The sequence below is a fragment of the Diabrotica undecimpunctata genome, chromosome 8 (genome assembly GCF_040954645.1).
Source record: "Diabrotica undecimpunctata isolate CICGRU chromosome 8, icDiaUnde3, whole genome shotgun sequence".
Taxonomy (NCBI): domain Eukaryota; kingdom Metazoa; phylum Arthropoda; class Insecta; order Coleoptera; family Chrysomelidae; genus Diabrotica; species Diabrotica undecimpunctata.
The window spans coordinates 23,655,836-23,682,994 of NC_092810.1; the positions used below are offsets into that span (position 1 = coordinate 23,655,836).

General features: G+C 33.3%; 1 protein-coding gene across 1 annotated transcript; it reads right to left on the bottom strand.

The window, feature by feature from the left end:
- Positions 1-2,836: 2,836 nt before the first annotated feature.
- Positions 2,837-27,148, bottom strand: papi (tudor and KH domain containing protein papi). Its single transcript, XM_072539854.1, has 7 exons — positions 27,006-27,148; positions 19,606-19,930; positions 12,909-13,089; positions 12,078-12,260; positions 7,003-7,219; positions 4,651-4,826; positions 2,837-3,806 (listed from the first exon to the last, which is right to left on the bottom strand). The coding sequence occupies exons 1-7, from the start codon at positions 27,008-27,010 to the stop codon at positions 3,505-3,507; spliced, it is 1,389 nt and encodes a 462-aa protein (XP_072395955.1). The 5' UTR covers positions 27,011-27,148; the 3' UTR covers positions 2,837-3,504.
- Positions 27,149-27,159: the final 11 nt, after the last annotated feature.

A 27,159-nucleotide genomic window follows, 5' to 3' on the forward strand; every position in this document is an offset into this window, starting at 1 on the left:
ACTGTTTACGAACAATATGAACAGACTCCATATTTTTTTTTACAAAATGATGATAACAGATGAAATTATTCAATTATTTGTTCGGGAAACCAATATCTATGCACATCAACAAAAAGCTAAAAATACCTCTAAACACTCCCGAGTTTGGGAGTGTTTAGAGAACCAAACTTGGAAAGACACCACGGAGAATGAAATGGAAGCATTACTGGGATGCCTTATATGGATGGGATTAGTTCAGCTTCCTTCCCTTTCTGCCTACTGGTCAAAAAAAAGTTTGTATCAAAATTCACTAAAACATGTTTTGTCTAGAAACCGCTTTAAAGTTTTGTTAAAAATGTGGCATTTTACGAACAAAGAACAAGCTAATATGGACGACAGGCTACATAAAATCGGTCCCTTACTATCAAAGTTACAGAAAACTTTTCAAGCTTCCATAGTACCTGGTGAATATATTGTTATAGATGAGATACTTGTTCCTTTCAAAGGAAAGCTAAGGTTTAAGCAATATATCTCGAATAAACGATTTAAATTTGGAATTAACCTTTTTAAACTGTGTTTGGAGGGGGGTTATTTATACGACCCAAAGGTGTACTGTGGAAGAGAAAAAGAGGTTTCAGAAGAGCATTCTGTTTCATCTCAGGTTGTTCCGAACTTAACCAGAGACTTACTAAACAGCGAAAGAACCATTGTAGTGGACAATTATTACACATTAGTAGAATTGGTACATAAATTGCTAGAGAATAATACCCATATAATTAGAACTCTTCGTAGCAACAGAAAATTAAACTCAAAAACTGTTTTGCAAGCCTAATTAAAACGTGGAGAAGTTATTACAGAAGAAAGCAATACTGGCATTTTTGTAAAAAGTCCTTATGCTAAACACAAATTTTTTACCGGAAATGGTGGTGGTCAACAGACGTTCAGGTGAATTATTGAAGCCCAAAAGTGTGCTGGAATACAACAAACATAAGGCCTATATGATTTATCAGGTAACTTTATTATTTAAAAACATTTTTTTTTGTTACTGTAAAATTGTTTTTAGATCAGATGAAATCATATAATTCATCTCTAAGTAGAGGAGTCAAATGGTATAGGAAGTTGACAATCGAGCTTGTTATTGGCGCTGCTATGATGAATTCCTATTTATTACATCAAAAAGTAACCAATAACAAAATGACCATCACAGAATTACGTGAGGAAGTCATAAAGGGTAAAATGTGTATTTAAAAAAAAAAATGATAATATTATAAGTATATATGTACGTTTTAGGACTTGCAAAACTTGATACCTGTCCGACTGTCGACGATTCAAGCCAAACAGATCAACACAAGCTTATAGAAACCGAAAAAAGTGGATCCTGTTCCGTGTGTTACGCAGAACTCTCAATAAAATCGGGAAGAACAGTTGCAAAAACAAACTGTATTGCAATAAGTGTTCGAAATCTTATTGTTTAACTTGTTATTTTAAAAAACATGGATCTACCTCAAAATAAAGATTTCTGAAATGCTAAAATATTTACTTTTTGAATTGTAGAAAATCCTTCTTCAAACTTATCGTAAAATTCTCTGACACTCAAACCAATTAATGGTCCATATTGTCCAATAAATGCTTTCACCGCTTACATATATCTTAAACGGATCTGGCTAACAAACGCAGTGACACGCGGCTAGAAGTGTGAACTGACCTGTCGGACAGCATGTGTCCCCCACGGCCACATGCATGGAAAACAATATATGCAAATGGGGGACAACGTTTGTCCCCCATGGCACTTAACGTGTTAAAACCCATCTTGAATTTTTGTCGATAGGACACTCGGATCAAAAGATATTGAATTTTTAACGTCGACACATTTTATTGAGCATTGATTTCGCGCGCTGACTTTCGCGATAACTGATATTCAAAATTACCGATCGCTTCAATCGTTTTTTCTGAGAGAATGGTTCATTCTACACAAAAAATGCTGATAAACGTTTTTTTTTCAAAATTATCTTCGCTACATATTTTATCTTTATCCCACACCTTCTGTGAGATATTGGTTACTGTTGTTAGTTAACGTTATCTGCTATTCAGAAGAACTTGTGCCCGCCACTATTTTATTGCTACGACTTGCTTAACCAACGCCACTAAAATGAATCGTTTTAAAGCCTACGCAACACAACCTCACTATAATGAAAGTTTGCTACCATCTCTTAAAGCTTTTAAGTTGAATTGGTGGTAGTAAGAACGCATTTATTATTACCAACTGCAACATAACATCAAACTTACGTTTTTGTTTAATTAACAGATCCATCAAATACATAAAAGTTCTTTGTCTCAAATTGATAAAATTCTTCTACCGCGACAATAAACATCAGTCTCATCACAACGATTAAGCTCAACAAAATTCTATCTACATTTGATTGGCACTTAAATCGTTCCTGAAATAATTGAGATGACTTGTATATTTTCATATTAAAACGTTTAAATGCATGTGTTAAAATCCGACACGTAGAAACGAAATGAAAAATCGAAGAAAATATTAACAAAAAGAGAAATCAAACGATTTCTGCCTAGCGAAACCGAATTCAAATTTTTACCACTGTGTTTCCTAAAATTTGCGAAACAAACAGCTGGATAAATTACTCGGCAAGGGAATTTAAAATTCCATTCCACATGCCGTTCATCCTGGTCAAAATTCATAGTGAATTCAGTTTCTTGTACTCCAAACGAAGTAAGTAATAAAACATAATGACAGTATTAGATTTTTGTTTGATACAGGGCAGCGACAACCGCTGATACGTATTTCGACCTCTTTAGGTCTCGTCAGAACGGTCAGAACCGTTCTGACGAGACCTAAAGAGGTCGAAATACGTATCAGCGGTTGTCGCTGCCCTGTATCAAAATACAAATCTAATACCGTCATTATGTGCGAAAATATTAACTTTGATAAAAGTGGATGAAGTGAGATAAGTTATATGAAGAAGTTAAAAATATATGTACATACGAAGAACAATATTTTTTTCCTATATACTATTCTGTATACTTTTTCTTCCTATATACTATTTTAATGACTTCATTTTTACTCCCGCATATATTTTAACGGCGAATCACAACTGTTCATAATTTTTTTTTGTATTTATTGCGGTTTTGGCTAAAATAATTCTTGTATAGATAGAAGAACCGCAAAAAAAATTATGTATTGTGACGTCTTAAAAATTCAACCATCTAAATAAAGTATTAAAATATTATTTTTGTTAATCAGATTGTTCCACTTTCCCATAAATTCAACCAATCTAAGTATAAACAAAAGTTGTAGTCCAGCAATGGCAAAAGTGGAAAAACTTTTAAAGTTTCGAGTTCCAGCTCGGAAAAATTTGAAACCTGTGGTCCGCTCTACACGTGTGTATACCATAAATAAGAAACTGAGCAATCTTTCTTTTGAACGAACCATCTCAAAAATTCCAAGCACGATCAGCCTCATTAAAGAGTTTTCTAATAGTCTATCTACCGCTTCATTTTCGATAGCTATGAGCTACTAGCCACACTAATATTACTATTACTAGTAGCTCTACTACTCGACAGCAAATTCGCATCTTTCTTAAACACCGCGAAGCCGGCTTTGACCAGTTCTTCGGCGATGTCGATGTCGTGTTCTTCGATTTCGTATAGATCCACTCCGGGAACAGGCGATCCCTCGCGTTTAGCTCTCGTTTTTTCCCTGGCGCTGTAACCGTTCATTTTGGCGGAGAGTTTCTTCCATTGGGCGACGTGGGTCCATTCCTCGAAACGATCGACGGCTTCTACTGACCAGGATTCTCCATTTGGCTCTAAACAATCATTTAAAAATCATAAAAAACTACAATTACTGATGCAATATATAATTTTTTTAAAGCTTTGAATGTTAGCTTTGGCGATGAGGGAGGAAAAATCCGAACATAAAACAGATATAACCGTTTTTGTCAGACGGCAATGCAAATCATGAGGGCAATGCCGGTTTGATGGAGGTTAACGGTGTTACAGAAAAGATCTGTGGAATCATTCAAAGTTTATTATGAATATTACATTGGTGATAATACCACTAAAACTTTTAAACAGTGCCTCAAGACCCGCATGCATCAAAGTACAAAAGAAGCTAAGAGTACATACAGTATTTATCTCATTTATAAGTAAGAAAGACAAAATATGAAAAACGCTCTTGAGAAATAGACTACTTCCTTAAGGGAAATCAGACATTACACACTTATACGTTTTTTCCTCTTCTTTCACACTCATTATACCGTATAATAGTGACGCACATTTCATTCATTTGTTGCAATGTTGCAATTTTTATCTTAATTCCGATTTCCTGGATTTGTTTTGACGAATTGAGGAAAGCACATAAAACAAATGCTTCATGGTGAATATCCTTTCCTTTGACTCAAAATAACTGGAATGAGAGGGCTACAGAGTATCGCGGGAATAAAAGGGGAGTAAAAAAGCTTCATGGTTAGACAACAGATAAATAAAAAATACTGAGCAGAATACGACATAATGCTTGCTAGGGTGAGAATGGTATTATAGTTTTATCACGCAAGAATCGTAATAGCTAATAATTTTTGGCTACAATTCAGCTAACTGTTAAATACATAAAAGAATAAAACTGTAACTATAGTTACTTCAATATTTACTTACCGACGCGGGCTAGAAAGCATTCTATTGCTTGAAAATGCAGCCTAAGGAAATCTGTCCTCAGTTCGAACAATTCTTTGCAGGGTAAGATATCGGTATCTCCATAATCAAGGTAGAACAGCTCGGCTTGTTTACCTGCATTAGGATTTTCAGTAATCTTCAAAACTTCTGCTCTATACCTAAAAAGATAACAATATAGTTGGTTACTCCAATGAAAATTGAAATAATAAAACTGGCAGTCGTTCAGTGTGTTTAGGCTAGTAAAAATGCCCCTTGTAAAATAAACTTAGATAATCAGAATAACCGAAAACTAGGAACAATATAAAATAAAAAGGAAGAAAGATAAAGATCACATAACTGAAAGAAGCAGAAAGATAAAATTTGGCGAAAATATGGAGAGATCGACAATCTAAAATTCTTTTATGGAACACACATGATGTAAATCGAATGAAAACACACGGAAACGCTTGACATGATGGAAACACATGACATACATCGAATAAAAAATGAAATCCTTTACACCATCTTCTGTGCTGGTGTTTGTAGCGTTTTAAATTTTTCTTTTAACTACGAAATATTGATATGTTAAAAATTTCTAAAGACGCCCTGTTTTGTCTGTTTGCAACGACGTTAAAATAATCGATAAAAGGCCTATTTTGTTTATCTCGTAGTAAAGAGGTGTTAGCACTTTTTTATTTACATTTAAAATTCCCCATTTCGTACATGTTATTTCTAACCATAATATTTCAACATTTTTTTGTTGTCGAACAACGATTTGTTTACATTCAGGCCCCAAATATCCCGGTTGAGAAGAGGTTCTTAGCAAAAATATTGCAAGTATTGTGCTTTTCCTCTCTGAGACGCATTAACTCCGGAAGAGATTCAAGGTTAATTTTCACAATTTGAAGTCGTAAGGAATTTATGTGAGAAGCGTGGAGGGAGGTATTTTGTGTCTAGTTTAAAAAGACCGGCCGGCGAGGGACAGTTGAGTTAAGGGAGTTGGTGAAGCGAGAGATGTCAGAGTAGAAAGATGTTTCGGTAATTAGGAATCGCGAGTCGATTCAATTTTTTTGTGTTATGTCCTAAGACCGGTTAAGGTGATAGTACTCTTTGCAATATGGCAGTTTAAAACAGAGTAATCACCATAAGATTTGTGCAATACACCGGCACTGATGAAATTTGGAAAATTATTATATAGGATGTCCCCGTCGTCAGCTTGCTTCCTCCACCGAACCTAATTCTACATATTTTGATTGTTCGTTCCTGAGCATAGAAATGGTTGTTTTGTCCCTGTTGGAGAATATGTCCAGATAGATGTTCCATATATGTTAACAAGTTTTTTTTGAAAGTTAAGTGCTAAACAGTGAAATCAAGGTAACATTTAACATATTAATTTTAAAGTAAAGACAGACTTTTTTTGCTAAAAGTAATAATTGCTTTCATTTAAATTTAAGAATTGGCAATAATTAGAATTATTTTGTAAACTAAGTGTGGTTGCTGTCAATCTTTTGTTTATTTTGTCATCAAAATTAAATGTGACATCTGACAGCTAACTCTAATTTGTTTTTGTTGTGACAATTTTTAATTTGCTTGTATAGAAAGATGTTTTATAGAAAAAGTTAAATCTTATATATTTTCATGAACAAGGATATCATTCAATTTTAATTTAGCCATATTAATAAGATAACCTAGGAACCATTTCGAAGAATTTTGTAGCAATCTCCTTTGTTAACAGGCAACACATGTAAGTTTTTTTTTTGTAATTTTGTAATTTGCAACTTTTAATAATTTTTGTGCAATCTGTATGTTTGATAACTGTTTGTATGAGACAAAAATAAACGTTTTGATTTGTTTCTCTGATCCATTTTTTTATTTATTTTAGAAAAATCTCCTAACCTGTTTGTGTTTCTTTATTTAAGGAAGGAAGAAACTTTCTTTATTTAAGGAAGGAAGAAACTTTCTTTCTTCCAGCAGGAAGTTTTCTTCGAAGCGGCGTCCCCATTTAAATAGCTAGAGGTATTTCTTCTTGTCTTTGTTTCGTTTTTGTTCCAGGAGATTTACGTAAGTAACCCCTTTATTCCATTTTTTTTAGCTGCCTAAATCGGAACCCTTGTCGTTCACTTATTCACGACCCCAGCTCTCCAACTAACCCCTGAGTGCCCGTTCGCATAGTAGCGTTTATTTTGCTTGCCCTATCTTGACCCCCATTAGTTTCTTTCCCCAATTTTATAAGTACCCCTATTTTCTTACCCTATGGTAAGCAAAATATTATCGTTACATGTTAACCAACAATCATAATAATGAAAAAAATCTTAGGCTAAGTATATTGAATTTAAATTCTGGTTAGTCTCTTACCATTTACTGTCATACATGAACGTCGCAGCTACTAAATCGCCTTGTTTAACTTCGTCGAGTATATGCATGTTTCTATTTTCGATTTTTCCGTAGTATTCAGTCATTTCTTCAACGAGGCAATCCAATTCTGTCGCTTTTGGACCAACGATCTGCAACCAAAAACGGGAAGGATCCACCATAGCGGAGATGTAGACTTCAAACGGTGCTTCAGGTTGACCTAATAAGAGTAAAACAGAAAATTATACAGGTTTTATACAGGGGATTAGAGGAAGACTCATGCTGAGAACCGTGAAACATTATATGAGATGACAGAAATGACTGAACTATGGAACAAGGCCTCGTTATACCCTGAATAACTGAAGCCACTACTGAAGAGTAGTCAGCAAAAGTGCGATGACGCTCAACAACGACCGAAACAGACTAACAGGCGAGCATGAGCGGCGTAAGAAAGATGTTTGGATGCCTATTGCAGTAAAGATTCACTCAAATAAAAAAAGACTGAATACGAGGTGTTAAAACCTATCCAACAGCCACAAATATTGATGTAACGTGTACACATAAGACCAGTTTACCTACACCTTCTGAAATACATTTTAACCTTGGCTTTTTATTTCAAACAAAAGTTTATTATTTAAATTAAATCACTCTTCTACTTCCCAAGTCTTCTCCTTGGACCATGATCACTCCTAAATTTATCACTCACAATGTGGGTAATGACGTCAGGTAAACTAAAACGTACAAATATATATCAGCAAATTAGTTTGAATCATAAAAACTAAATTCCGTAAGTGTTGAATAGTGGAGAAAGAAAAAGGTTTAGAGAAAAGATTTTTCAGTTAGTATATTGTATGCTTGGTTGCCTATGTATAGGAACTGTTGTTAATGTATGTGAAGGGGGTTTAGATAGGGTAAATTGAAATTCTGAGTGTAAAATACATGTACTCAAATGTGAACAAACCACACAAAGGTCCATATAGGCAGGTGTATCGGAATGTAGTTGGTTAGGTGTAGTCCCATTATAGGTGAATAGTAATGTAAGAATGAAATAAGGAAGGGAGGCTAACGTGGGTCCTTTGGCTAATGGAACATTAGTTTAAATGTGAAGCTCCAATTATTGAAACTGTTATGAATATTTGGGATAGTAGACTGTGTGGACGAGTTAAGAGAGAGTGTGGGTATGTAAATAAATAAATATAGTTAGTGTCTGTACACATGTGTAAATGTATATTAGAAAGAGATGAAAACAAAATTAAATCCCATTTAAATTGATGCCAATACAAAGTAAAACAAGAATAAAAACAGTATGATTTAACAAAAAGAAAGGCTCACATGTGCTATTGTGGCTAAAATCAAGAGTGTTAAATTAAGATGACTGGATCACTGAACCGAAAGTAAAACCCATAAATGGAAAGACCGATGACTTAGATGACAACCACCAACAAAATGACTAGATGGCATAGAGGATGACTTCATTAACTCAACAAAGAGCTCTTCAGTAACTCTACAATAACAAGCTAAACGATGTGTAAAGTAGGTACTGGGTGATTACCATATTTGCAGTTAACGGTTGACAAAATTAAAGAAACACTTTTACTAATAAAGTTATCAGACAAAATATCCCATTAGGATAAATAATAAAGTATGATAAATAAGTCTTCGACGGTACTTCTGCCAAATGAGTTCCAACTAGAGTGAAATGAATGCAGTGTAAACGAAAACACACCTTTGGGAACAAAAGTTAGCTAGTCTTGCTTTCTGTTGACTTATTCAAGATGTCAACATACAGTACTTCTCAAAACTGTTGGATACAAGTTGATTTACAGATAATACATAGGGACCTAAACATATTTTACTATTAGAATAAATATTAAAACAGGTTGATTGACAGAGTTCAATAAGTGCTGCATGCCACGGCGGTCGTATACGACCGATTTGATACGGTCTGTGATATAGTTCCTGTTTTGCTAGAGATCGTGTAGAGAAGCAAAATTATTGCAGTATTCGACCATTGTGCCATACAGTCGTCGTATATACATATCAGTTTTCATTTTGGCTGAATAAGGGAGACTAAAATGATATCGAAATTTTGACATATCTTTATTTCGAGTAAAAAATATAAAACTATAAAAAATATCCATTACAAACTGAAATACATACAAAAGTTAAATAAGAACACAAAAGAAATTAAAAATTATCGGTTATTTGTTATATCGGTTTGTTGAAACAATCTAAACAAATGTGTGGTTGACCTTCACAAGTGTCACAGTAAGTTACTACTTTTTTGACCTGATTTTTTGTTATGTTTCCCCGAATCTTCTCTTTATAACAACCTTTACAGTATTTCTTTATTTTATCATATTATGGTCCTTCTTTTTTCACCAAAGTATGAGTTTGCATCGATCTCCTTGTAGTTCGTATTTGTTGTTGTTCCCTTTCGGAATCATTCTGTGACTCAATGTTGTCTTCATAACTTAAGAGCGACTTTATTACATGCTCTCTAAATTCAGTTATTTTCATCTTTTTATCGGCTAGTTGGTTGAAAATAATGTGAGAATTTACGAGGGATGTACCAAGAAGAAATTCTATAGCGAGCTTCCTGTACCATTTCAGTGACTTTCGTAGAGGTGAATTATAACTTGCCATCTGGTCTGACTGGTCAATTGAGGACTTTTCCTCATTGTATTCCATTACAGCCTGAGGTTTATGAACAACACCACTTCGTCGCTCGAGTTTCGGTAGTGTGTTTAGTAGATAGTAATAAGACATCTCTTTTATCCTTCCACTTCAAAACGCAAATGCCTCTCTCGTTTTCCAACCCAAACGTTTCCCCTTTTTTCAATTTTTTATTTATTACTTCTTTTGGGTTTCCACGACGATTTGCTCTTAGCGTCCCAATATAGTGAGTTTCCTTGTCAAGTAAAATGTTAGCTAACTCTAGGCTTGTATAGTAGTTATCGGCTACTATCTTACGTCCCGAATTCAAAAGGTTTTTTGATAGGTTAATCACTACATGTGTTGGTACAGAAGCGTTACCTTCATTTTTCTCCTTACCTGCATAAATCCTTATATTCCACGTGTAGCCATTGTCACTACAAAGCTTAACTCCATACTTATGCGTCTTTTGCGGTATGTACTGTTTCATTACTAGCCGACCTTGGAAAGGAATAACAGACTCATCAATACAGAATATACGCCCTGGTGTATAAACTGCTTGAAAGTTTTTAATAAGTTTATCTAGCAATGGTTTGACTTTGTGCAGGCGGTCACCATCTGGACACGAGGTATTATCGGATAAGTGCCACATTCTTAGAAGGAGCTGAAATTGGTTTCTAGGCATACTTTTCGGAACCATACAATTTTTGTAGAAATTGTCAGTGCTCCAGTATTTGTCAATAGAAGGCAGCCTCACAAGTCCCTAATAACCTACAAGCCCAATAAATTGTATCAATTCTTTTCTGGTGGTTGGAACCCATCGATGTAGTCTAGATTCGTTACTGATATTATCATATCGCACAAAATCTGGGTGGCATACAAGTTAGTTTGATTAACCATCTCATCTATAATTTCATCGTCTACGAAAATTCGAAAACAATTATAGGGGGACAATTTTTTTATAAGAGCTGCAGCGTAATTTGCCTGTAATCCAGAATAGTTGGAAATTTTGTGATTGCCAATAGGTTTTTTCCATGAGAGTTGTTCGTATCCATCAGCAGAATTTTCCTGACTTTGGTGATCTGCATTTTGCTCAAATGATAATATGTTTTGTTGGTTTTGTTGATCGATTGTAACTTGAAAAAAGTCATCTAATTCTTCCGAGGAAATAGCGCTGTTCAATTCCAATGGCTGTAGTTGGACAATATTTTTTGAATTTTCACCCAAAGAGTGTATTTCTTTGTGAATGTTATCCAGGCTGGAAAGTGACTTAGAACGGCATGGCTCATTACCAATTTCCCCTTTTTTAACAAGAGTGTTTAGCTTTCTACGTTGATTTTTCAAATTTATTTCTTCTTCCGCTTCTGACCCATCGGAGCTATATAGAATTTCTTCATCGCTGGACGGTAAGAACAAAGGGTCTAGGTCAGAATCAAAGGAAAAATCGTTAGGTTCGTCATCTGAAAAAAAAACAAAATTTTTAACCGTGAAACTGTCAAAAAAAACTTAAATTATTTGCAACTTATTTAAATTTTGCAATAAATTGGTTTTGTTTTACTTCATTATTTTTTATTTATATTAACGATTTGTATGATTTTAGTAAATGGTATTAGCTATTGTTAATTTCTGACTCTTTGTAAACTTTTGCTATAAATCTTTCGATATCTATATTGTCTATATAGCTTTCAATGACAATAAAGCATATTTCTATGCTATTCTACTAATAAATAAACGTGTATTTTTCAGAATATTATCTTGCTTATTGTGTAGGTACGTACTTCAAACAGTAATCCTATGCAATGATTTACATCTGAAAATATAATAGGAATATATGATATGAAAATATGAAAATTATATCTTACCTGAACGTTCATTGCTTTCCAAAACCATACCAACCATCATTTTACCCCGACTTAACATTTTATTTCGAGAAGTAATAATTGTTTTTACTATTATCTAACTCTAAAAATAACACGAGCACAATTAACTTACTTGTCTTACTAACAATCAAACCTCTACTGATAAAATATTGGTCAAAACAACCACTCAACAAAATAATACTCGACAAGTCTCATCATGAACAGAACGACGGCCCGACCGACCGCTTGGCACCATGGGAATAAGTATGCCGCCTACGCCCCGGCGGTCGTATTTGACCGCTGACCTATTTTTTTCCAAAATTGGGACTAATAAATGAAATTGGTGAAATATTAGTAATGGAAGTATTTCAGTTGGTTGCCAGATGCACTTTTTTCAACTTGGCACCATGGACTTTTTTAAACATTTTTATGTGGCAGTCAACCTGTTAAGCCTTAAGATTTATCATAATAATTAAAAAATAATGATATAATTGTGATTAAGCTTAACTATAAAACATGATACAATTAAACAGCTATATTATAATATTATTCTAGTAAACGTACCAGGTATTGGAGACATTCTTTCACCTCGGGGACTTTCAATTCGTTTATTAGATTCGGGAGATTTTGGAGGTAGTCGCGGTTCCCTTTTAGCCAAAGACGCCTCTAACCGTTGTTGCTGTTCTAGTACTTGTTCCACTATGTCTTCGACGAGAGATTTGGCTACGTTTATTTGTTCTTTTGTACCTGTTTTAAAAATTAAAAGAAAAATATTTTATTATACAGTGACAGAAAAAAGAGCATCACTTATACTGAATTTATTACTACAATTTTTTGTAAACATGTGTGTCAGGGTTAGGTAAATAATTAATCAAAATTTCAAAAAAATCCAACCGTTGGAAAAATTGTAAAACATTTATAATGGTTACTTGCACCTCGTGCTGAAGTGCCGCTAGAGTCCGTGAAGGATGAGATTAGCAGAGTAATTTTCTTCCCAGTAATGTCCCAGGCATGTTTAAGGGTGAAAGATTGGGAGATCTAGGGATAGAATGCATCAAATGGACTTCACACTCTTAAAAATAAGCCAACGTAATTCTGATTGTACGTGGCCTCGCATTATTACTGCAAAATTGGGTTGGGGAGCGTTCGTATATAAGGAAGAACATGCGTGTCTAAAACCTTCTGGATGTAGCCCCCATACCATACCATAATTCCAATAGTGTCGGAAAGGGCATAGTAATACAAACGTTCTATATGAAAATGTTTAATATTTCTGGTTTCATATACTTAAATATCAGTTTTTTCTCGGAAACTTACAACATCGAAAGTTAATGGGATAATACCCTAAAAGCACAAGCCACTCAGTTAAATAATAAGTGAAAATATGTAGCGTACCTTTCATCGTTACTCTCTTAGTATTCAACGCTTTGTCATCATCGGTTACAGTCACTTTAGCTCCAGAAAGACTTTGTATTTCTCGAATTTTGTCGCCATTTCTTCCAATGACTTTACCTACGGATGCAAAAGGTATCCACATATCATGACTTTCCAAAATTGGCTGGTTGGTGATAAAATCCTAAAAAGAACTTGCATATATATATATATATATATATATATATATATATATATATATATATATATATATATATATTGATTAAATCAAGCAAAGAAATACCAAAAATTCCTATTATTAGAATACAATAGTTCATATTTATATTACCACAATTGGTGCAAAAAATAGTCTGCACATGCCATTTGCTGTAGTAGATGTATGAAAATAATAAAATAATACTTCAGGAAAAGTCTGTTAAAAAGCAATCGAAAAAGTACTTGATAGTTTATTAAATGAAGAATTTGACAGAAACCCAGTTGAACTAATTAACAATAACAGCAATGGTCATCAAAATAACAAATGACGAAGTTGTTCAAAAAATAAAGATAGATAAAGGAGTTGGACCAGATGATATTCATGAGGAAGTGTGGACAGCTTTAGGAGAGACAGGAAAAGTTGGCTAACAGGTTTATTTAATAGAATTCAGCCTACCGACAAATGCCAGACGAACAGAGAAGCAGCATATTAGTACCTGTTTACGAAAACAAGGGAGATATACAACAATGTACAAACTAAGGAGCCTTAAAACTACTTAGTAATACCATGGAAATTTGGTAGACAGTAATTAATAGACAGATATGTGAAAAAACCGAAATATCCGATAATCAGTTTTTCTTTATGCAAGGCAGATCAACAACAGATGCAATTTTCATTATTTATAAGACAGCTGATGGAAAAATATAGGAATATAGAAATACAAATTCAAATGGTATTCATTGATCTTGAGAAGGCCTATGATACGATTTGCCCGAGAGCTTCTGTGATAAGCTATCAATAACAAAGGAGTCGTCAGTGAGTATGTAAATAATGTGAGAAATATTTATACGGGAGTGACAGCCTGACAGCTAGTGTTAGAGGAGATATGGAAGAGACTGATCAATTTCGTGTGAAGGTAGAAGGGCTTGGTTCTTATTTATTCTCATGTTGGATACGATAACTGGGAAACTACAGGGTAACATTCCTTGATGCTTAAGTGTTAGCAGAAAATACTGAAACGGATTTACAACAAAGACTGCAACCGTGAAAGCAAGCTCTTAAATAAGAAGGCTTAAAACTTATTGGGATGAAAATCATAGATGTATGCGGTGGAGTTGCGGATTGGGTTGTGACAAAACAAATAATACTAAGAATGAGCAAGCCTAAAGGTGACACCAATTAATATGAGACACTAGTCACTTATTCCGAAGAATTACTAATTTGCTGGAAGGAGAAAAAGACTAAAGAAGGCTTATGACAGCTGCTTAGACAAGATGTCACATAGACTTAGCAAAAATAGCACGAGATAAATCATCAAACGGTAAATCAAGAAGTCGGAGGAACAATGGAAACGGGATATTTAAATAAAAAGAAGAGGGACAAAGAGACAAAGTGGTCCAAAAGTAAGAAAAGATTTCGTTAAAGCTCGCTATTAGCATTTATTGGTACATTATTTTACTAATAATAGTCACCTGGATGTTAGGCGTCGGTTTAATTCAGTCCTCTCACAAATACTTATTAAAAAAAGATACTTTCATTAATAACCAGTTCATCGGATTATATACTGCTAGTCGAAGAACCAAGTGGTGACACATTGATGATCACGGCTACTGAATGATTGAATGTCAACCCCAGTAAAAAATAACTCTAGAAAGATAAGAACAAGCTTTCTATATTTTATGTTTGAACGGGAGTGACAAAGAATTTCAACTTACCACAAAAAAAAATGTGGGTTCTCGATCACATAACCATATTTTAATTTAGAGTAATATAGACATTTTTATTAGGTACTTGGGAGAAAGAAAGTGCAGCTGCGTCCATAATACACAGTGATTTTTGTGGTAAAAATTACATACTTTTAACACAATCACACCCAGACAAAATTAATGACATGGGAACTCAAGTGCGGTGTACTTACACGTAATAAAAAACAGTCTACGAGATAGCGTAGTCACATTTTGGTACAAACATTTTAAGGGCTAGAAAAATGAGAACCTACCAGTTACCGGTCCGAAATATGGACAATGAAACCGGTCGTTTGGCAAAGAATTAACGACCTGGAGATGTGCGTTTAGAGAAATAAAAAGGAACACTGGCAGAGATTTTCAAAACAGATGGAACACGACTTCTACGGAATACAAAAAGAAATATGGAGAATGATCAGAGGATAAAGAAAAAAAATGAACGAACTCATAAAAACGAAACACATTCAGAAGGAAACATGGGTAGACTAGTTTCGATCCCTATTTGCTAAAGCTGACGATAATGAACCACCAACACCAGAGGTGACGACAAACGAAGACATGAATATTGAGGAGAATAAGGAAGCATTAAGGATATTAAAAAATAGAAAATCACCAGGAGAGGACAGAATACCGAACGAACTCTTAAAGTACTAAGGACCAGATCTGACCAAACAAAAATTAAAACTAATCCAAAAAATAATAGAACAAAATAGAATTCCTCAAGAATGGAGATCAAGCATCCTAAATACCCCTCTTCAAAAAGGGAGATAAATCGAACCCGGAAAATTACAGAGGATTGATTTATTAAACACAACATTAAAATTAACAACCGAAGTGATAACAAATAAACTGAATAAAATTATAACACTAGCAAAAGAACAACAAGGTTTTAGGTCGGGAAGATCATTCAACGACGCTATATTTATAATGAGGCAAGTGCAAGAGACATCATCAGAATACAATAAACCGGCATATCTATGTTTCGTCGACCTTACGAAGGCATTTGACCGGGGCAAATTAAAAGACGTTATCCACTTACTACACGCAAGAGAAGATACCTCTAGGAATAATCAAAACGATCGAAAATATCTACCAAAACAACACAATAAAAGAAAAAGTAGAAGTAGAACTAACCGACCCTATTAAAGCTTGTAATGGGATAATACAGGGAGATTCCCTGACTCCTCTATTGTTCAACCTGATTATGGATGAAATAATAAAAAAAGTAAGAACTAAAAAAGGATAGCAAATGGGAGAAAAACAACTTAAAATAATCTGCTATGCAGACGACGGAATACTACTCTCTCAAAGTGAAGATGATTTACAACGTATGCTGTACCAATTTAATATAACCGCCAGAAAATTTAACATGTTAATTTTCCCAAAAATGACAAAATGCATGGTTACAATAGCAAATTTACCAATTTAAAGTGGAGCTGGAAGGTCAGATAATGGAACAAGTGATGGAGTTTAAATATCTAGACATCACATTATGTAGCTACGGGAAGCTCGAAACTGAAGTGGAAGATAAAGCGAATAGAGCAAACAGAGCCACAGGCTGCCTAAATGAAACAATATAGAGAAATAAAAATATCGGGAAAGAAACGAAAGGCAGAATTTACAAAACAGTCATCAGACCAATAATAACATAAGCGGCAGAAACAAAACCTGACACAGAGAAGACAAAAAGGATGTTAGAAACAGCAGAGATGAAAACACTTAGGAAAATTGATGGTAAGACACTATGGGACAGAGCTAAAAGTACATATATACGACGTAGATGCAAGGTAGAGAACATCAAGAACTGAACGATCTAGAATGGAACGATCATATAAGCCGAATGACAACAAATAGAGTAGTAAAGACGGCAAGAGAAGGTTCACCAATAGGAAGACGATCAGTAGGAAGACCACGAAAACGATGAAACGACAACTTACTGGAGGCACATTGAAAAACAGACAGTCATATCTATATAAAAAGAAGAAGAAGAAGAGATGTGGGCTAGAGGCGAATGCTTCGGATCTTATGGACAGAGCACAGAACAAATCATTCAGACTGGACTCTCGTCTATTTGTCTAGCAGGCGGCTTAAAGCTTTTTGGACAGATTTCAAGAAGTAATTATAATCTTGAGACACTGATAATTTTGGGAAACGTTGAAGATTGCTCACCCACTCGATAGACAGATCAAGTGCAGAAAACACTGGCAAGACATTCTCTGAATTCATGAGAGCAGTCCAGGATAGAAGCCGATGGAAAGAAATACTTGCTAATACATACGAAGGAGAGATAATAAACAGTCTAATGACAAAAAATCACTTAGAAAATCTTGTTTTATTGTTATATTAATAAAATTACACAAAAAATCAATATTTACAATTATATAAATACTAAAGTTATATACTTCACGAACTTACACGAATTCCCCCTGAAACAAAATTATCTTTTAAAATGTTTTAGTTTTCAGTTTTTCAGAGTAAATAAATAAAATCTAATTTCTTCGTATAATCAAATAATACTTCAACATGTCTCTCAGTATTAATAAAACGTCTACCAAAGTTAAAAGAACTCAAATCTAGATGACTAAAGAATTGTACAAGGAATACAAGAAGTGAACTATTCAGTCGATGGAAGGATACAAAAAATTTAATATCACGTAGACAAATGAATGTAAGAAGAAAATGTAAGAGCACACCGAATAAATATGTAATATCTAAAACGTGGAGGTCTCTCGCCACACTTATCCCTTTCATAGGCAGTGGGAAGTATAATTCCCACCATATAATATCACATCTACAGGCAGTGTACATCGATTTTCCCACCGTTTAAGGCTGCTGCCATCTAGTAGTGATATCAGTAAACCTATAAAAAATTACTTTAAAGCTAAGGTACAGATATTTAGATTACCATTCATTACCATAAAAACAACGATAATAAAACGTATTTGACGTATGCTTAATCTATATTTGTAAGTGGATTATATCCTTCCCACCGCCCATCCTCGTTGTCCATTTTTATTATTTTATTTTAGAAATGGGGGATCTAGATAACCCCAGAGATGCTGAGGCTGCATTAGCTTATTTATATTCTTTACCTGATAATGAGGAACATTCAGAAGAAGAAGCAGATGAAGGTGCTTTCGAAGAAATTAAAAATATGGAAGACAACTATTCATATGCTTCTGGTTTGAATACAGCCTGTTTGGAATCTTCACATGCTCAATATTCACGTAATTTTTCTCTCCCTACATCTCCGTTACATTTTCAACCATCTGTATCAGAAGATAGTGAAGATGAAGAAAATGATAAGAAATGGGATCAAAACAAAGATTTCTTTGAAAACCTGATTTTTCCAAAGATGCTCTTGGAAAATTAAGTAGTGATGCTGGATACATCTCCCGATATGGAGTGAGCATTTCGCAACAATCGTAATGGCAATTCGTCTAAAAGGAACAGTCGAAGCCTAATACAGATCGATAGATTGCATGCTGAGGAACCGCGTGATATTCACAATGTTAGTTGAAGATACAATGGCGGCACAGTTAGCCAGAGGTTCTCCGCTTAGCTAATCTCTTGCAGAATCTTTTTATGGACGGGTGAATAGCTGGACAGCAACAACAGATATCATGTGCTGGACTATACGGATAATCTTAGTCCACGGCAAATTTACTAGCAAGGGCAGACATACACTGCAATAGGTTCTGGGTGTAGTTACAGAATGGACTCCAAATATAGATCTTAACGGAAGCCGAAAATCACCACAATTACTTGAAGTAAAACTTTGGAGGGATTAGATCCTCAACCGGCTTGCCCAATCGATTTTCTATCTTGCACTTCAAAATTAAAGATTGTACTTTTTCATTCTTGATTGATAACTCAACATTACATCATAACCAGGGTCATTTCGATAGCGTAAACAAGAGACAGTGTCTAAACTACGAACAATAATAATATGGTAAAACCAAAAGTGTTTTTTACAATCAATTTATTAATGTTTGTAGTGTGAGAACGATTTTCGAAGTGGAAATTGAAACGTCAATAAACTTATTTTAACCTGCAATTGTGGCTTATTCCCATTAAAACCACAAGAAAATAACTTCAGAACAATATTATGACATATAGAAACCTGACCCAGAAACACGTGTTAGGGAGTGGTAAGAAACTCAAATTAAATCGAAACGCAACCATTTTCGTATATTTATCGTCCTTACTCGACGCAATGAGTACAAGAAAGATGGTAATTTATATGGGTAAATTGTTGATGCATAGTGGAATATAAATATTCCCAGCATCGCTCTTAATGGCTTGATTAAGCGTGAGTATACAATTTACTTTAATTGCTATCGACACATTTAACTTCATCTTTCATCACTAGATGTCTCTAATAGCAGACTCTGGTAATTATTTTTTCTATAATTGCCAGAGTAGTCGGTGCGTTTTGGTTTGGTTTGAGTTTTCTTACAAACTCTCTCTGATGACGGGTAGACCCAGAAACACGTGTTAGGGCGTGGTAAGAAGCTCAAATTAAATCGAAACGCAACCATTTTCGTATATTATGACATATAATTTCTGCTGACTCTACAGGGTTGCGCAAGAGATTTTTCTACTGGCAACTCACGTATTATTTATTTGAAACTAAACTGAATCACGCATTGTTTTTGGCTATACGATATTATTCTTATATAACTTATATTGTAATAATTAAATGTAATTAAAAAAAAATCCGTGTGGGATATTGAACAAGATAATTAAAATGTCTAACCTGAATTAAATTTTCAGCAATATGACAAGCCTCTACAGATCCTCTGATGATACAAATCTTATCGTCACTGCCCTGTGCTTCTCTAAAATTAATTCTAGTGCTTGATTGTTCTTGAATTTTCTTAATATTACTGCCATTTCTGCCTATCAAAGAGCTGACCACGTCCTTAGGAACTTTAATTTCGTGCGTTTTAAATTTTGAAGCTTTGGCAAAGGTATCTGTATAATCATCGTCTTCATCTTTACGAAGAAGAAGATATAAAAAATACCCAGACAGTCCACAAGCTGTTAGACCAAGGACCACTGTCAGCGACTTGGTGACAACACTGGAATAAAAAAATGTAAGGATTAAAACTATAGATTTTCTAATACAGTAAAACCTCTATAAGCGACCACTCCTATAAAGTGACCATCTGCGTATAACGATTTTAAATTCCCGATCATTAATAATGGAAATCCCCGTTCTTTTATACCTCTATACCGAACATTTTCTTAAACGACCACAGGCACCTATCTGTCAGTGATAAAAACAATCTAAATAAAAGGAAATAAAATTCGACTATTTCTTTTTGTCTACATTTTATTTACAATCTGTTCTTAACATACGAAAAATAAGAAATTTTTTGACGAATATTGTTTAGGACATTTCTTCAAGCGATAAAATATCTTTAAATTAGTTTACAATACTATTATTAAACATTATAACGTTGTAAGGTTGTAGCATCTTATGCAATTTTTTGCATAAACATGCAAAATCCCCAGATATTTGTAAAATATGCAATATAGGAATTTTACATATTTGCTTAAGTCTATTTATAATATTCTAAAGTCGCGGTTTACTAGGGTACTCCGTCAGCGGAAACCTAAAGCAACCATTTTCGGAATCGCACCTTAAAGGTACACTCACGGGCAAATTTCGACGGAAACCGACATACTCTATTTTAAAAATTACCACAAAGAGTTCGTGCTTACGTTTAAAATTCAACAGAGATTAGTAAAAAATGTTCATGTGTCCAAAATGAGCTGTTAATTGACTTGGTCAAAAGGTATTCTGCGATGTAAAGCATTACTTTGTAACTGCAATTTTCTGTGATCGGTATATATCAATTTATAACTTAAATTTCGATTTAAAAATTTATCTTATACCTTATAGTTTTTTTTTGTTTTAAATTCCCAACATTTTTCAATATCTATCATTACGAAACATAGTATTAAGAACAATAAGAATCATCATGAAATAGAGCACACCTAAGAGAGCGGCGCACCAATACAAACAAAAATCGGAGTCGAAGGACTAAGTACCGAATCACGAAAACGATAACATCAAAGAAAGCAAAAAAATTTGGGCTCGTTTCTAGATTCCTAATGGGCTTTATTTTGTTTTTTGACGTGACAACGTCTTAAATTAGGTTGTGGCTCGGAGTCATTTAAGAAAAAGTGTAACGCCCGCTCACGTCTGTTACAGTGAGTCGCCGAACGAGAGAGAGGCCCGCCGGACCGGCGAATGCCTTGCGTCTCTCTCCCACTCAAACATGATCGGTCCGCTGCGCACGGCACTAGAGAATTAGGCGCGTTGAATCGCTAAAGTTGAAAATCGTTGAAAGTATCGTCAGCTGTGTCTGTAGTGAAAATGTGGAGTGCTTAGATTCGTCATTTACAACAACTACAACAATAAAGGTAAATAATTGTACACTAATATTTCATTATCGTAAACTATGATTGATTGATTAATTGTTAGATTGACACAAAAGTTGAGAAACTGAGTTTATAGGTTATGTCATACTATTGACAAATGTTGATAGTGTTAAGTAAATTATTAGTTTAAATCACTCTGCAATCAATCGTAATTCAGTCGATTGAGAAGAAACAGCGCGTATTGCTAGTCAAACATTTAAAATAACAAATTATAACTTCTAACCTGTCAAAACAGGGCGACCAAACAAACGAACTAAACCGACCAATCACCACGCGCGGAGTTAGAATTTAACTGTGTTTAGCAAGAATTTCAAATTCCAATTTTAGTAAATGTTTTAATTTTCAACTTTACCATTTACATTTACAAATTTTAATTAATTTCAAATTTATTTAGCAAAAATTTGAACCTTCGATCTGAATAAGTGTTTTGATTTTCAAATTGATTCTTTAAAATTAAAAATATTAAAATATATATAATCAGAAGTGAACGTCACATAACATTATCTGTACTTATTATTATTTAATATGTAGGCAAATACATGTGACCATACTTGGTAGACACAATTGGAAATAGTAATTTTTTATAACTGAAAAAAATAAATATATAAAATACTGGTAGCAAACAATAACTTCAATGATCGATATCTCCGCAACTAATTGATATATCGAAAAAATTTTCAAATAAATTTTGTAGAAAATAATAAGATCAATAATATAATATAAAATAAATAATATATAAAATAATATATAAAAATATAATATATAAAATATAAATAATATATAAAATACCTAATAAATCGGTAATGCTATTCTTATTTTCATTCAATTCCTTGTTCCTATTGTGCAATTTAATAATATTCATATCAATAAATATTCTACCGAGAAAAAGACGTTGTCGCGTAAAATCTTCGCCCGTAAAACCGACTTTACAGGCAACCGATTTTTTTTTTAAACCCTTAAGTTATACAGTTCTTTACATAGAATTCTGTAGTAGGGGTTGGATTTTTTCCAAATATGATATTTCTTGATAAATGGAGCAATTTGAAGGGAATATCATGTTCATTGCTACACACAATGTGTCTGATAATAACTCGAGACTTGTAACGAAATATTTTGCCTACCACATAGGGTATTACTACGGGGGAATGAAAATTGGGGACAGAAATTATTGGAGCAGAGATAGGGCAAGCAAAATAAATCGCAACTTATGCGAACGGCTCTCAGGATTTATTTGGAGTAGCTGGGTCGTGGATAAGAGAATGGCAAGGGGGTTGGATTGGGGCAACTACAAAAATGAAACAAAGGGGTACTTACATGAATCCCCTGGAACAAATGGACAAACAAAACAACAAGAAAGGACCTCTAGCTATTTAAAATAAGGACGCCGCTTCGAGGTGCCAAATTATAACGATTACAACAACTAGTTGTAACTATTGAAATAATTATTAGAAATTAAAAATATATCTTTTTAAATGAAACTCAAAAAAGGGGTTAGAGAGTAAGTTAAGAGAAATAAACAAAATGGTTTAGGAAAAAAAATTAAACATTCATTGTTGTCTCACCACAAACAGTTACAAAAATAGACAATACAAAAATACAATATTAATGGTCACAAAAGTAAATACAAAAATAACAAAGAGAAACAGTTACTACATCCTATCCGTTTACAAACTCTAGGAGTTGGAGGCACTACAAAACTTACTATTGTAATTTATAGCCGAAATAAATTATTACAAATAAAAAATTATCTTTACAAACTCTTATGAAAGCAATTATTAAAAAAAAGTTTATTCTTATTTTTCCTTTAAAATTTAAACACAAAAGTTACCTTGATTTCACTAAATTATTTTTGGGGATGGAAACTAGACTTCACTGGAATTTCTGGGGGCAGAACTGGGCTTACACTTTCTGCCACACGAACAAATTCACCTCCATACTATGAAAAGGTATTCCGAAACGGCTTCTAAGGGACATACACATTTGAGGTTGAAATTGGGCCACTAGATACAAACTTTAAACTGGGCTTCTTAAAAAACAGGAAACTGGAACGTGGATAACTTTCAAAACCTCACTTTAACTGTAACTATTAACTGCCACAATACACTACATATTTTCCATGAAAGGGGACGAAAAACAAGAAAACATTACAAATTTGACGTGAAATTTTGACAGATGCTGAAGCAAACCGCTCTTGACAACGCCTCAGCGAGAGTGTAGCAATTATCTTTCCGGCAAAACCTTCTCAGCGATCTAAATGGATGTTTATTTGAAACGCAGTATCGAGCGGCTTTCGATCAAAGAAAATGTGTGTCCGTGGTATATAAACAAACTATAAAAATGTGTTTATATCAACTCGGCGACGCAAAGAGGAATTGAATGAACATTCTTCGGTGTATACGAGGGGATTTCAATACATACGAAGGAATTTAAAAATGCTAAAGACTAATCATATGTAGGTAATGTTTCACTATTTTTTCTTAATTTAGTCATTCTGTTATAACGAAAAATATCAAATTTGGAAAAATATAGGTATCTTATAAAACTATATAAATGTTTTTTTAAGTCAGAGAATAAGTGAAACCAACCCCCTTGGTACCTAGAGCAACAAAAAATACATTTCGCCTGGTTAGTAAACTGAAGAACACTAGGAAATTTTTGGATTTTGACATCTTTAGTTTATTAAAAAAAAGGAGCATAGAATTGTGCAAATCATAAGTCTCTTATGCCTACAGTAATAATACCGCTACACTGTAAATACAAGGAATATATTAAGCAGCCCGTTTAAAATATATAAAGAATAAAGAATTTGTTGATACTAACTAGGGAAAAAATAAACCTCAAAACCTTAAATATTTATTTATTTATATACGGCATCCATTTACTTACAATTTTTACAAAGTTACATCTTACAATCAATAAATTATTAAAATAACAATCACAAGTTTTACAAAGTTACACCTTAACAACAATAAATTATTAAAATAACAAACACCTCAGAATAATACAAACATATAAGAATAATACAGATGTACAACAAACTTATTGTAAGATACTTTTTAGTTGTTTTTTAAACAAACTAATTTTGGAGTCAAAAATATCCATTTGTCTTGGTAGGCTATTAGCACTCCGGACCAATCGTGTAGTTGGTTCATTGATACCATAATTAGTGTGGTGAAATGGCACTGAAAAGATTGCTGATTGTCTGTTGCTTCTACTAGGAACTTTAAGACCAACAAGCGATAAGAGTTGAGGACAATCTATAAAAGCATTGATAACTTTGTGTAAGAAACATAAATCTAACAATGTCCTCCTTGACTCAAGTGTTGGTAAGTTAAGACTATCTCTTACCCACTGATAGTTGTATTCCTCTCTCCTGTATCCACTCTTATAGGCTGCTACCCTCAGAAATTTATTCTGGACTCTTTCAATCTGTTGAATGTAACAGTGGTATGATGGGGACCATACAACTGATCGAAACTCCAGAATGGGTCTAACGAGACCACAATAAAGTTTTCTAAATGTAAACAAAGACAGGTCCACTGATGTGCGTTGGATAAATCCCAGCACTTTCATATATTTCTTATTCTTTTTATTTATGACTACATCTAAATTAGGACCAATCTGAGAATATGCCTGCAGGTCCTCCAACTTTTTTCATTTTTTTAAAAAAAGACAGCTCAATTTTAGCCCGTCACTCCCCTGCCCTACCCCAAAAAATATCGTTTTTTGTTTTTATTTATTTTTTGTTGGTTGCAGTCAATTTACAAAATAGGATGGCTGCGTTGGATAGGACATGTAGAAAGAATGGAAGAAGGCGAAATACCAAACAAAATATTCAAACAGATGCCAGTAGGAAAAAGAACAAGAGGAAGGCCGAAACTGAGATACTTAGAACAAATAAAAAATGATAACAACCTTAAAAATAAAAAACTGGAGAAAAAAAGCATGAAACAGATCAGAATGGAGAAGAATCCTGGAACAGACCAAGACCCAAAAAGAGTTGTCGAGCCAGTGATGATGATGATGATGAGTCAATTTACAAATTTAAAAAAATTCACATGCATAGTTAAGACTTTTAGAAAACTTATTTTTGATAGGCCTGTAGATTACGTGAAAGTAACCTAAAAATGCATTTTTAAAGACCTCATAACTTTTTTTGGAGATGGCCTTAAGTCCATTTTTTTTTTATTTTGTATACTTGATCAAAAATTCAATCTCTAATTTTTTTCAGATTATTTTATGGAAGGTGCGCCATCTCTAAAAACCTGAAAAACTGTTTTTAGGGGTTTTAGGCGATTTTCTCCATTTATAGACTATAATATAATAGAATATATCAAATCCCAAAAAAAAACATACAGAAAAACCTGAAAACAAAAGATTTTCATCAAACACACAAAATAAAAAAAATCGAACCTGTAGCCACTTCGAAAAAAAAAGTTATAAGCTTTTTTGAAAAAGAAAATGCAATTTTAGGGTAGGTTTTTAGGTACACTCAACCTAAGCATCTATAAAAAAAATAGACAAGTTTAAAAAGGAAAAATTGACGTTTTTGGTGTTAGGGGTAGGTAGTTGGGGGTTTAAAATTACACTGAGCTTATTTTTTAATCACATATAACATACAAAATGAAAAAAAAATGAATTCAACTAGTGAGGGTATTTTGCCTATCTTAAGGGGGTAGGGGTACCTTTTACAATATACAAATAAAAAACAATATTCAAATTTAAAAACTCAAATTTATGTCAACAATTTAGGAAAAAAATTTGAACTACTTACTCCTTTTAACATATTATTTAATTTCCTATATCTCTCATATTACTGAAGCTATCTTCTAAATATATGTTACTTCTAAAATTACTTAAAGTGAATTTTCCTTAAAAATAACAGAAAACCCTAATCTTACAATCTTCTAAGATAATAGTCAAGTCATTAAATGTTAAAAAAATTAAAACCAAAAAGACATCCCAGTAGGGACACATATTTTTGCTATGAAATAGTTCAATGAAAGTAACACTGAATAAATCATTGTTCCAGAATTAAAATAAAATTCAATATAATATATAAACAATTTAACAATAAAGTAAAAGTCTACAACATCCTTGATCTATGGATTAGGTTTTCTTGAGCTTGTTTGTATTACTTTATAATGTAAAAAACTATTACATTTGAACTATTTTTAGGAGGCCTACAAATTTGAACTATATTAATTATAATAGAAAGAACGTTACTGATCTGTGACAATTTCAAACAGGTGTTAATTTATCAAAAAAGCAATATACTGTGTCAAAGCTCTGTTTTCTCAAGTTATATAAAAAGACCTTCACACATCAATAATAGATGATGATCTCATGCAGAACAATTAAAATGTAAGTGTATGGTAAGATTTATAATATAATATATCTTACAAAACAAAAATATTAAACTGATAAACAAATCTGTAATCACTATAAAATATGCCAAATTAAGGAAACACATTTTTTTCAGAATTCCCCAAATTCGTAAATTAATGCTACTTAACTTTAAAAAGGTATAAAATAATTATAGTTAATTACTTCATTATATACCTACTTAACATAATAATTTATATTAACATAAAAATAAAAAAGAATCGAGAGGAAAATTAACAATTACAAAAAGCAGGTATATAGGGTTATGTTTCCCTACATATTTCTTTTATAGTATATTATCCACTAAGATTATATACTCACCCCATAATTGGCAAATATTACTTAATTTATCACAAACAATCAACACTTTCTTCCAAAGAAATTTAAGTAAAATAAAACTTTCTGCACTCCTAAATTCACTACCTTCACCTGTGCTACTATTATTACTACATCAACATCAAATATCAAATGATAC